Raw genomic sequence first — 12,921 nt, forward strand, 5'->3', positions numbered from 1 at the left:
CTTAAGATTATAGGAATTATGTTTGTAAGGAATCTTAATGAGAGTTTATCTCTACGGACCCCCTTCTTTTTCAGATTCTCAAACTGAGGTTCAGAGAAATTAAGTGACTTGCTCCAAAATCATACAGGCTTTAAAAATCAGAACTAAGTTTCAAATTCAGGTTGCCTAACACCAAGGTCAATATTCTACTTCATTGTGAGAGCTCTCTTACTTTCTAAGAAATCATGCCAGGTTTGGGAGTTTATTTTTACCTTTTCTCATCTAGCAACAGTTTTGGGTGAAGGCAAAAAAAGTTAGAATGAGCAACAAGAGAGCATGTATTTATGTCTCTGTGTGTATGTGTGTATGAATTTTAAATATTTATATATGTGTATGTATACTTATATTTGGAGAGTGAGTAAAGAGTGTGTGTGTGTGTGTATTTATAAATATGGAGAAAATGAGCAAAGAGTGTATGTATGTATATGTATGTAAACAGCTATGTAGATATAATACATAGCAAGATCATGTTGTCATTTCAGTTCCACAAGAAGTACATATTTAACAGAGCTACTTATTAGGTAAATTGACTTTATTATGTAGGGATACTTCAGTATGTTCCTGAGTTATGAGCACAAATGCCAGCAAGTCCTGCCCCACTGGATACCTTCAAGGAGAGATACATCAATAAACCATACATTGAACGAATGACTGTTTAGTTAAGCATTGGAAAACTCATTACCAAAAGATTGTTCCATTAGGACATGGTTTATTTTGAGGGGTTTTGGCCACAGTAATGCAGGCCTTTAGAAGGAGTAGAGAAGAATTAAGAACATCTCTTCTACCCTATTGTCATCTCACAGATGAGGAAAAATTGGACTCAAGGAAATGTCATAATTTACTCAGAGTCATATAATTAGCTGATGTCAGAGCTGAGATTGGAACTTAAAATTCAATTCTTTTACCTAGCAGTGTGACCTTGTGCAAGTCACGTAATCCTATTGCCTTGCAAAAAAACAAAAAAACTCAGTTCTTCCTGACTCCCAGGTCCACTATTCAATCCACTGTACCATACTACCTGCCATATTTTATTAGATGAGGTGGAAGTTTTTAAATCGATAGTTTAGAATGAATTATCTTATACCATACCAGAACAGAGAGATATTTAAACCAATCAGCTTATTTGCCATGTGTTTATTTTATTTTATGACTTCAAGTATTTTTATCAAATTAATTCAGTGAATAAATCTGAAAAGTTCATCTTCAAACCATCATCAGCCCACTGAATGAATTTATGGAACCTTTTTTGAGGATTAATGATAACCCTTTTTTATCTTTTGTATCTGTTGAACCTTAGAAAAAAGTTATTTTAACACCCTGAAAGGAATGAACCTCACTATATTTCATAAGTTTAGTCTGTGATTCTTATCAGCTCAGTGATGTATGTTTGTAGCTGAGTTTACATCAAAAATTATTCTTGGAGCCTCCTTGAATGAATTATTGTGAAGACACAGGCTGAAAATAGATAAGATTTTTGAGTTCTGCAATATATTTTCTTTTCCCAGTTTTTATCGCTTGCATCCTAAGTGTGCAGTTTCCTAGTCTAGCTGAAGCCAGAACAAGAATAAGGTAATTGTGAAAATACTCTGAACTGTTTATGAAATAGCCATATTTTTGTTGGCATTATTGTTGGGAAGATGATGAGGCTCTTCTCTTTCCATCATTTGACAAGTTTGAAAAATCTTTAAATAGAAAACAAATGACTGAAGAACCTTCTAAAGAGACCATTCTATATTATTTGTCCAGAAAAATGTGGTCAAATCATTCTGGGGGGGGGGCACAACAAGCAAAGCAACCCTTGTTTTATTAATTTCATATTCCAAAAGTCTCTGAATGGTAGACTTAGAAGATAGACTTTTCATTCTTCAAAGAATGGCTCAATATCTGCTTGTCACAGAAGTGACCACCTCCTCAAGCACAGTTTAGACCACATGACCCCTTAAGTTCTTTCCAAATCGGATTCTATTATTGTGGCATCACAAAGAGAAAAGAACAATAGGTTTACATGCAAGAAGCTGTGCACTCTTAAAGTCTACCTCCTCTATCTGGACTTCTGTTTCATCATCTGTAAAATGAGAATGTTGAACTAAATGAAGGTCAAAGAAAAACAGAATAGTATTGAATTTGGAGTCAGAAGACGTAAGCTAGAATCTCAGCTCTATCCCTTCCATGCTATGTCACTTTGAGCAGATCACTTTTTCTTCCTGGGCCTGAATCTTCATTTATAAAATACAGTAGTTAAACTAGTTGATCTCTAAGGTCTCTCCCAGCTCTAAATCCTATGATCCTATTACTTCACCCTATGAGCAGCCTGCTGGCAATGAAACACATAATGACATACATCTGCGGCCATACTTCATCAATAGCATTTGTACAGATTTTACCCCTTTAACATCAAGTTCTCACTGTTAGGATTTATGGCCCAGCTCCCAAGGGTAAATAAGGGCTGGGCTCCACAATAGACATGTAGCTTTTTAAATTTTTGCATATAAACATGAACCCTTTAAGAAATTAGGCGAGAGGGGTGGCTAGGTGGCATAGTGAATAGAGCACCGGCCTTGGAGTCAGGAGTACCTGGGTTCAAATCTGGTCTCAGACACTTAATAATTACCTAGCTGTGTGGCCTTGGGCAAGCCATTTAACCCCATTTGCCTTGCAAAAACCTAAAAAAAATAGGTGAGAAATTCTTCCTATCCCTATATAAAATTGAGACTAAACAAACAAAATCTCTTTAGCATTAAAGACAGTGGTTTCCCATCTAAAAAAAAACACACAGTCTGTATTGGTTTTACAACTTTTATGGAATCAAAGAATGTTATAATGAAAGAGACCTTAGAACATAGTCTCCTAAAGCCTGACCTATGAAAACTTGGGTGATATGACAAGACTACACAGGGATTAACTCAGAGGAATGGAAGCAATTCTTCATAGAACACAGTGAACTTTTAATTGAGTCTTTTTCATTGTTATATATTAAAAGAATGAGAAAGTTAGTGTGACATCATGGATTAAATGCTGGGCTGGGAGTCTAGAAGACGTGGTTTCTGATTCTATTACTGACACTTCTCTGAGCCTCAAACAACTCATGAGGAGTATAAGTTGTTTGCAATATGCTTTGGTGGAAGGCATCCCCACACTTAGCAAATTTCAGGTCTTTGAAATATAGGCAGGCAGTAACAATAAGTATATTAGCTCTCTTTTCTATAACTCTCCTGTACTATGGGATTTCCCTTACCTGGTACAAATTACAGCCCCTGTATCCTCTTATTCTGTGCATTTCTCATCCTTATCTTTCTTTAAAGCCTCCATGGAAGATTACCCCCAGTGTTCTAGAAGTCTTTGCTGCCTTATTTTAATATAACTTAGATATTGGTAGATCATATTTCTTTAGTGCTTCATAATTTTCCAAAGCCCAAACATAATTTCATGAATTAGTGAATAGAAATATTAGTCACTCCCCCCCTTTTTTTAAGATTTTTGCAAGACAGTGGGGTTAAGTGGCTTGTCCAGGTTCACACAGCTAGGTAATTATTGTTTGAGGTCAGATTTGAACTCAGGTTCTCCTGACTCCAGGGCCAATGCTCTATCCACTGCACCACCTAGCCACCCCATGACATATAACTAGTAAGGATCAGAGCTGTTATTTTTACCCAGCTCTCCTGACCCTATTTCCTATGTTCTTTCCATCAGTATAGACTATGTGTTTTTTTTAAGATTTAAAAGAACAATGCACATTGATGTGATTTTTAAGAATAGGATATTATAACTTCACATCACAAGTCAGTAATAGTCCTTTCACTGACTACCTCATAAGATTACTTAAATGGAAAAAAATATTTTGTAAAATCATCATAAGAGATGATCTAGTCTAATCCCCATTAGAATCTGTTTAGCACTGTTCAAAGGGCGAGTTGTAGTCCAGCAGAGTTAGAGTTTTATCATAGAAAATTCTGCAGATTTGTGTCTGAAGGAAAGAATTCTATCATTAAAAAATAAGATTTAAACCTTAATAAAGTAGTTATCATTTTTATAGCTGAAAAGAGTCTTGTATCTCAATTAAGTATACAAATTGTAACATCTTAAGGAAGCAGCATAATAGGTGTAATATGATTATGTTCCCTTGCAATAGAGTAATTTAAACAAAATCTGATTCTGTTAATGTTGGTTATGTTTTTAGTCCAAGAATAAAGCTTCTCTCCTCTAAACTGTGCTAGTATTCAAAATGGGCCCAAGTAATTGTATGTTTATAGAATCCTGGAATCTTAGAACTGAAAAGGACTCTTAGTCTATCAAGTAATAGAACATCAAATGACAGCACTCAGAAGACCATTAGGAAATAGAGTAATAGATTAAATATGAATAATGTTATAACTTCAAAGGATCTTACATAATATAATGTCGGAGTTGTTAGAGACTTTTAGAACATCCTGGAACATATCACAGAATTTTAAAGCTTTAAGGAAGCATCAAAAAAAAAGTCCAGTTTCATCATTTTACAGAGAGGAGTGATGACTTGGCTAAGGTCATATCATGGTTCCTTAAAGTTCAATTTATCTAAACCCATGTGAATTAGAAATTTCCCTCTACAACAGAGGTATCAAGTTTACCTTGGCCCACAACACTTCTGAGTATAACCTGAATCAGATTAAATACAACAAAACATAAATAACATTATATTTTAAATGATGCAGAGTATTCCTTATTATATGGTTCCATGACCACTGTTACTATGTGAGTTTGACATCACTGTTCTCTAATATGTCTAACAATGAATAATTTGAGCTCTATATGAAAAGAAGCTAGTGACTCTTCTGATGACAGGAAACTCACTATCTCTTGGGGCAACTAGGTGGTGCATTATATAGAGCACTGACCTGGGAGTCAGGAGGATCTGAGTTCAAGTCCAGCCTTGGACATTTGCACTTATTAGCTGTGTGACCCTGGGCAGTCACTTAACCCCAGTTGACTTGCCAAAAAAATAAAAAACTTGCTACTTCTAGTCTATTCTGTTCAATCTATAATTTTTAGGAAGTTCCTTCTCAGGTTAAGCTGCTTCCCTGTAGTTTCTACCCATGAGTGGCTCTTTAAGGCCCATTGAAACAAGTTTGATTCTTCTTCCCCATGCAGTCCTTCAAATACATGTACTTAACACGTCATGTACTTAAACCAGTCTCAGTTATCAGTTATCAATAAAACCAGCATTATCCTACCACCACAATTTCTCTTCTCTATGCTGAACATCTACAGTTCCTTCCTCTGGACCTCATTTGGCGTAACTATCTGCCAGTCCTGTCCTTATCACTCTAATCATCCTCTCATAAAAAACACTTTAGCTTGTTCATGTTCTTCTGGATACTGCATCCAAGGCAAGGATCAGATCAGCACACAACCTTTTAAAGAAATGAGGGTTACTTTTAATCTTCAGGGAGACTATAGAAACCATTTTGTTTCAGTAGAAAGAGTCAGGATTTGGAGACAGGAAATCTAGCTTCAGAATTTAGCTCTGATACTTAAATACCTGTTTGACCTTTGGTTCATTTCATTAACCTTTCTGGAGTTCAGCATCCTGACTCATAAAATAAAGATATTAGACTAGATCATTTCTTATGATGATAATAACTTCCATTCATATTTTACAAAGTGTTTTTCCCATTTAAGTAAACTTATGAGATAGATAGTGAATGGGTTATCATCCCCATTTTAAAGATGAAGAAACAGGAACCCAGAGAGGGAAAGTGATATGTCCAAAAAACATGCTGTGAGTGTTAAACTCAGGATTCAGTCACAAGTCTCCTGACCCCATAGACCAGTTCTCTGTTTCTTAATTGCCTTCCAGATCAACATGCTATTTTCAATTGCAGTGAAGATCTTATGAATTGCTGAAGGTGGACTTAAGGTAGAAAGTTGAGGTAAATGGGCCTTTCAGCTTAAAGCAAATCTTCCTTTTCATAAGTACTTGACAAGATCTGTAAAGTAGTGGATCTAATTTGCTAATTAAATTAAGGCCACTGAGTAATGATTTGTCCACATCGATTTGTTTTTATATTGAAAAGCTCACTATTGTTTTCACGGGGAAGTGTAATAGGTTTCTTTCATAACAAAGCCAGCAAAAGCCTCTTCATTTTTTAATAGGTCAGAAATAACCAGGTATGTCCAAGCTGTAATTGAATTGCCTGCTTTTCACCCCCCACTGTGGAAGATTTCTTCAGTCCCCCTTCCATTGTTATACTGAGGCTTAACAGAATGTTAACCTGGTAATAGGCACTGGGCCTTCCCCATTATACGTCTTGCTATCGAGCGGTTCTGCATGGCTAGTTAAAGAAGATGGCAAGAAGATTAATGAAAGCTGGGCTAATACAGAAGGGGGTACTTTTGCAAGACTTCCAGTAAGGAGATATTAGAGCTGAACCCAAGCTTGACTTTTTCTTTATCCTATGACCTTTGAACCTGCCTTACTGTTGAGAGCTGCCAGTGATGGCAACACGTTGATTGATGCCAGTACAAGCAGCAGGCTTGCCATTGAATTCCATGTACACGAAAATAGCTTTTCCCACAGAATTCATACTGGCTGTAAGTGGTGACCAAATTGATGGCTGAAATACCTTGGTGTAGCTTTCATTTAAGCCAAGAGGGGGTTAGATGTTTTAATTTGGACTAAGTTTTCACATGTGATTGTACCTTCAGGGTGATATGTGATAAACTGATTCCTAGCCCTACAATGGTCAAAGGCTTGCACACTCATTATGGGAGTGTTGGTAAGTGTCATATACTTAAGAAAAATCAAATTATGAGTAAACCAGTCTCAAAATTTTGTTTAACTAAGAAAATATTTTATATAAAGATTTTGAAGAGGAAGCATAGTGAGGAAAAATATAAGATTTAGAATAGGGAGATCTGGATTCATTGTGACCTTGGACCTACCTCATCTGTAAAATGGAAATGGAAGTTCTTGCACTTTATACCTTAAAGGATTGTTGTAAGGAAAGTCCTTAGCAGAATTTAAAGTGTTCTGACAATTTTAATATTTTATATGCATACATACATACATACATACATGCCCTCTTCACCAGTCAGGGATTCTATCAGTACCATGTCCCTTTGCTGACACAGATCTTAGTTCCATTTCACCTTAATAGTGGTCTTTGTGTGTTACTTTGGTTGGGAATTCATCATCCTGTGGTCAACCTAGTGATCAGCCTCTATGAATTTAGCAAGCTCAGTCCTGAGATGATAGCAAATCTCTTATGACATCCTTACATCCTTGGAGCTCTGCAATGTTGTAGGATTTGCCAGAACTTGAACTACAATGGCATGGGTGTGTTGGGGAGGGGATGTGGGTCTGTAGGGGTAGTGCATGGGTGTGTGCATGTGTGTATGTGTTATGCACTATTTCCTCATACCCTCCCATCTTCTCTAACCTTTTAGAATCCCTTTAGATGATCAAGATCAGGGTTATCTAACTCTACACTAGAACACAGTCTCCTCCTTCGCCATTATGTGGAGGACACAGGCTACCAGTGTCTTGGTGCAGAATTACCATGCATTCATAAAATAGCCTCTGATAATCATAGCAAGTGTTATGATAACATAAAAAGTGTTTTTATGACTTACAAAGGACTCTTCTCACAACAACCCCAAGAGTTATATAGAGAGATTTATCATCATCTTTTTAGCAGTAACTGAGGTATAGAGAAGTGAATATTCTGTTTTCACATGTCTCTCATATCAAAACTAGGATTCAGATGTAACATGATGTATTGAAAAGAGCATTGAACTTGAAAGTCAAGAGCCCTGTGTTCAGATACCACTTTTAGCACTCACTGTGTAACTGGGCAAGTCACATAAATAACCTTAGAAGGAACTTCCTAAAGTAGTATACCCTTTAGTTTCATCCTCCATAAAATGGGAGATGATAATACCTCATGAAGCTATGAGGAAGAAGGTGCTTTTCATGGTTTTTGAAAATCTATAGAGATACGTTTTGTTGCTAACATAGAATAAGCATCAAAGTTGGGACTTGAACCCAGGTGATGTAGTAGAAAAACTATAGGATTTGCATTTGGGGAGAGAGACAGATAGACAGAGACCAGAGATAAACAGTGAGGTGGACAGTGCTGATTAATAGAACTCTTGAGTGACACAGTGAATGGCTTGTTGCCTTTCATTTCCACCTCCCATTCCTCCCTCACTACACAGGTTGTATCCTTGGCAGGAAATATCCACAGAGACCTGGCAAGTGGTCTGGTCATGGGATAGAGGAGGTAACCAGTCATTTGGTTCCAGGTATACTCTTGAGGATAGATTGTTGTTTTATTTTGGTTTTTTCTTTTGCATACATAGACTTCTATTTCTCATTGCAGAAAAGAACAAAATGAAAATAGATAGTACTTACTATTTAAAACAGCTGTAGATTTGGGGTATAGGTCAAGTAGTTCATTTTTGAGATAAATAACAAAAAGTGAAATTCCACCCTGATGTCCTATTTGGATCCCACTGATCAGTTACTGGGGTGACCCTGTGATGGTACAGAATGAGAACTGGTGCTCCTGATTCAGAATGATAGCTGGAACCATGGAATACAGGATAAGAAAATCTAAAATATAGGTTGTTAGAAGCAGAAGAGACCTTTGAATATAAACCGCATCAGATTGTAGGATTTAGAACCCCAAAAGGCCTTAGAAATCAGCCTTTATTATACAGAGAAGGAAGCTGAGACCAGAGAGTTTAAGTGATTTGTCCAGGTTGCTACACCCAGTAAGTACCCAATTCTGAATCTGAACCCAAATTTTCTGACTCCATACTCATTACTCTTTCACCTTTATATGACTCTAAAGCAAAATTGGTAGTGTCAGAAAGTACCTTAGTGTAAAAAATGTTTTAGAGCTTAGAACAGAGAACATTAACACTGGACAAGACCTTAGAACATCAAATTAAGAACTGGAAAGGGTCCTTAGAGATCCATAACCTAACCCCGCATTGTAGCAATAAAACCCACAGAAGTGAAATGATTTGTCCCAAGTCACATGACCAGTGAGTGTTAGAGCCAGGACTCAGACCCAAGCCTTCTAACTCCTGGCACACTATTCAAACCCTTCTTTGTGTATTAAACAGGGATCTGGAAAAATTCTGACATTTGTATTTTCCTACAGGAAAAATGTGTGCTTAAAACCATTCTCTCTCTCTCTCTCTCTCTCTCTCTCTCTCTCTCTCTCTCTCTCTCTCTCTCTCTCTCTCTTTCTCTCTCTCTCTCTCTTTCAAAGGAGAGTAAGATTTTTTCCTGCCCTAGCATCTAGCATGAGCCCATTTCAAAATTCAAGATGGTATACAGTAAATGCTACATGAGTGCGGAACAGAAATGGCCTTAACTTATTAAACACTCCGTTATTGAATCGCCTTTTCATAAGAGCACTCTGGAGCACTATCAGAAGCTGTGCATTGCCTCATCCTTTTAACAAATATGTTCCGTAGCCCTATTAAAAGGGGTCTTCATCTATCCTGTCAAAGGGAGTCTGCTGGGGTTTTTTAGTTTAATTACACTATCCAATTAAAACTCCTTGCTGCATTTTGATTTGCCTCTCCTTGGGCTTGAGTGGATATGACATTTACAAGGCTCGCCTTTCAAGCAGACAATAGTATGATTGATGAGGGGCACATGCAATGAAGAAGGCGATTGCCATGTGGAAACTGTGCTTAGCGCATTTTGATTTATTTATCGTCTCCTTCCAAAACAAGGGGGCTGCCGGTGAGAAGATTTCCAGCAACTGGAGAGTCTGCCTCAGTTTTCAAAGATTCCAAGAGGAGAAAAACACTGAAGATCTGAGAAAGGACAAAGGTGGGAAGCAGCTCACAGGATTCCATTCCGAGCCAGTGTGATGGGATGCTTCTGAGTCTTAGAACAAGAATAATAAGAACAGCAGCAACTCCCATTTCTATGGTGCATTTACACTTACAGAGAGCTTAACTTGAGACAGCTAACTGACCTAAGAAGTTCTTGGGAGTTCAAACCTCAAGAGACCACCTAGTTTCTGTTTACAGAAGAGAAAACTGAAATCTAGAGAGGAAAAGTGTCTTGTCTAAGTTTAAATCAGTACTAAGTAGCAATATCATAGTTCAAACTCAGAGCCTCTGACAGATTCCAAAACCAGTGTCTGTCTGCCATAACTCTTGGTTCATCCACTTCGTTTAACAGGTGAAGAAACTAACCTTCCCAAGAAAGTAAAAAGTCAGGGCCCAAACTCAAAACCAGGACTCTTTTTGCTCCTTTGCCCTGCCTTTTTCCTGAGGAACCTAAGGCTGTAATATGTCATTAAATATCATACTTGCCTGAAGTCAGACCACTCTTTTGTCCTAGAAAACTTTCAGCTTCCTCTCAGCTTATAGAAAATCAGAACACAGCCACTAATCATGCACTTATAAAGGTGAAATGTTGTGAGATGATCAGGAAGAGGAAATGACAATGAAAATGATTCAAAGACAGTGAGATAAAAATGAATAAAACATCTCTTTTATTTGAAATGGTGAAAGAAAATATTCACAGTAAACTTTTAATTGTAAGAATTTCATAGTTATTTTTAATGTACCTATATGCCCTTATTTCAATTCTCAGAGTTCTCATTTTTAAAGAATAAGACCTTTATTTAAGAGCAGCCTCTGATCTGATACAATAATAATAATAATAATAATAATAGTATAGTTGACATTTACACAGTGATCTCTGATTTGCAAGCACTTTTTCATATATTATCTAATTTGATCTTATAGCACCCCTGTGAGGAACATGTATTATTATCCCCATTTTGCTGAAAGGGAAACTGAGATGGAAAGGAATTCAATGATTTATCTATAATCACATAGCAACTATGTGTCAAAATCAGAATTTAACTTAAGGTCTTTCCCAACTCCAAATTCAACACTCATTCTATTATATTACATTGCTTTGTTCAATTGATGTGTGTTATTATTTACATCTAAAGATAGCTCATTATAAGAAAATAGATTAAATTCAATATAATATGTCGTAAAAAAGATTGCAATTTTTTTATGGGATCTGGCACATCAGAGAGCATTGTAGCCAAACCCCAGGTTTCACCATATTCTCCATTCCACAGAAAATGCAATACATCTATGTTTTGGTCTGGTACACACTCACTTCCCTTCATCAAGGGGCTCAGGAACATGCTTCATAAATTTTGGATAGCTTCAGCCAGGCAAGAATATTCATTATCATGAATAGTCATTTAATAAATTCAGATGAGGGTTAGTGATTACACATTGAAAACCTCTGAATCTTGGACACCTGGCTAAGTCTACAAACCTCAGAAGATGCCTTATCATACTGGAGTCACATGTGTGACCTCCTAAGCCTCCATTTGTTCATCTAGAAATCAGAAGACTGGACTGAATGATCTCTGCTGAATGATCTGAATGATCTCCTCTCCCTGCTGACCTGCAAGAGCACTTCTTAGTCTCTCTGTAAAATGCATGAGTTAAACTAAATTTTCTTTAAGTTTTCTTCCAGTTTCATTTTTCTGTTATTAGACTTTCTGATCTCCTTTGGGAAAGTGAAAGGGGGGAGGGCCCTAGAGGACAGGGTTTGGTGGAAGACCCAAAAAAGAAAAATTCTGCCTGTCTTACTTTAAATGGCAGTTAACATTCAGAAAAGGATATATGGGAAGGGGAAAAGGATGTACAGTAGAATGAAAACAACTTACTAGCCTTGTGTCTTTCAGTTCAACCTCTTGGAGCCTCATTTAACACCCCCCCCGAAAGCAGGGATAATGCCATTTCCACTGACATCGCAGACAAAGCTTCAGAGAAGAGTGAGATAGAAGTGTTACTGACAAGATGTATATCAGAAAATTGGTATTCTGAAGTAGTTATATGTATTTATTTGGGACCCCACCCAACCGAAATTCCAAAGAGACAGATACTGGATATCTATGATGCAAAATTAAGTCTATTGAAATGCTCAGGTGTCATAGTTTTTACAACATACATACATACATACGTGTGTGTGTGTGTGTGTGTGTGTGTGTGTGTGTAAAGTTTTTATATAACTTAAATTCTCCAGGGATCCAGATAAATGAATGCATATCTTCCACCAAACTGATCATAGTCCCTTTTGTTCTTGGTAGATAGACTTTATATATAAATATATATATATATATATATATATATATATATATATATATATATATGTATATATATCAAAATATTTATTGCAGAATATAAATAATCTCATTCCCTGTTGATCAAACCTTCCATGGCGAGACTGCACAACACCATGTTGGTCCTTGGAAAAGACCATGTGTCACAGAACTACCGCTTAAAACCTTTCCAAGTTAAATGGATGTGCTTGAAACTTTGTTTTCCTAGGCCCAAGTCTTCTAAACCCAGGGTCACTACCACCCTGAAGAGAGAGTTTTAAGGGGAGGATCAGGGCATTTTTATTAAATTATTTTTAGACTCTTTATACTTAATAAAAAAAAAAAGAGAGAAGACTTCCTGGGGTCAGGATAAGTCTAGCCCCCTGTGACAATAGAAATTCATTTGAGAAGTCAGGCCCATTCTTAGAAAGACAACTTTTTCCTTCCTTAGAAAGCTTGGGGTGGCTGGGTGGCACAGTGGATAAAGCACCAGCACTGGAGTCAGGATAACCTCGGTTCAAATCTGGTCTCAGACACTTAATAATTACTAGCTGTGTGGCCTTGGGCAAGCCACTTAACCCCATTTGCCTTGCAAAGAGAGAGAGAGAGAGAGAGAGAGAGAGAGAGAGAGAGAGAGAGAGAGAGAGAGAGAAAGCTTCTTCCAGATATTTTTTGTCACTTTATTGTTGACTTGGGCCTTGTGGGCTCATAATGACAAAACAATTATCTGGGTATA

At 37.0% G+C, this 12,921-nt stretch overlaps 1 protein-coding gene across 8 annotated transcripts in view; it reads left to right on the forward strand.

The window, feature by feature from the left end:
• Positions 1-12,921, forward strand: part of MAPKAP1 (MAPK associated protein 1) — a 357,394-nt gene that overhangs the window by 324,186 nt on the left and 20,287 nt on the right. Inside the window, exon 11 of one of the 8 annotated variants that reach the window (XM_074211565.1) lies at positions 1,545-12,171. The exons of the other annotated variants lie outside the window; for them this stretch is intronic. Coding sequence (XP_074067666.1) covers positions 1,545-1,612 — 68 coding nt within the window. The 3' untranslated portion in view covers positions 1,613-12,171. Of the gene's footprint in view, positions 1-1,544; positions 12,172-12,921 lie in introns of those variants that run through there. 8 annotated transcript variants of the gene reach the window in all.

The sequence above is a fragment of the Macrotis lagotis genome, chromosome 1 (genome assembly GCF_037893015.1).
Source record: "Macrotis lagotis isolate mMagLag1 chromosome 1, bilby.v1.9.chrom.fasta, whole genome shotgun sequence".
NCBI classification, from domain to species: domain Eukaryota; kingdom Metazoa; phylum Chordata; class Mammalia; order Peramelemorphia; family Peramelidae; genus Macrotis; species Macrotis lagotis.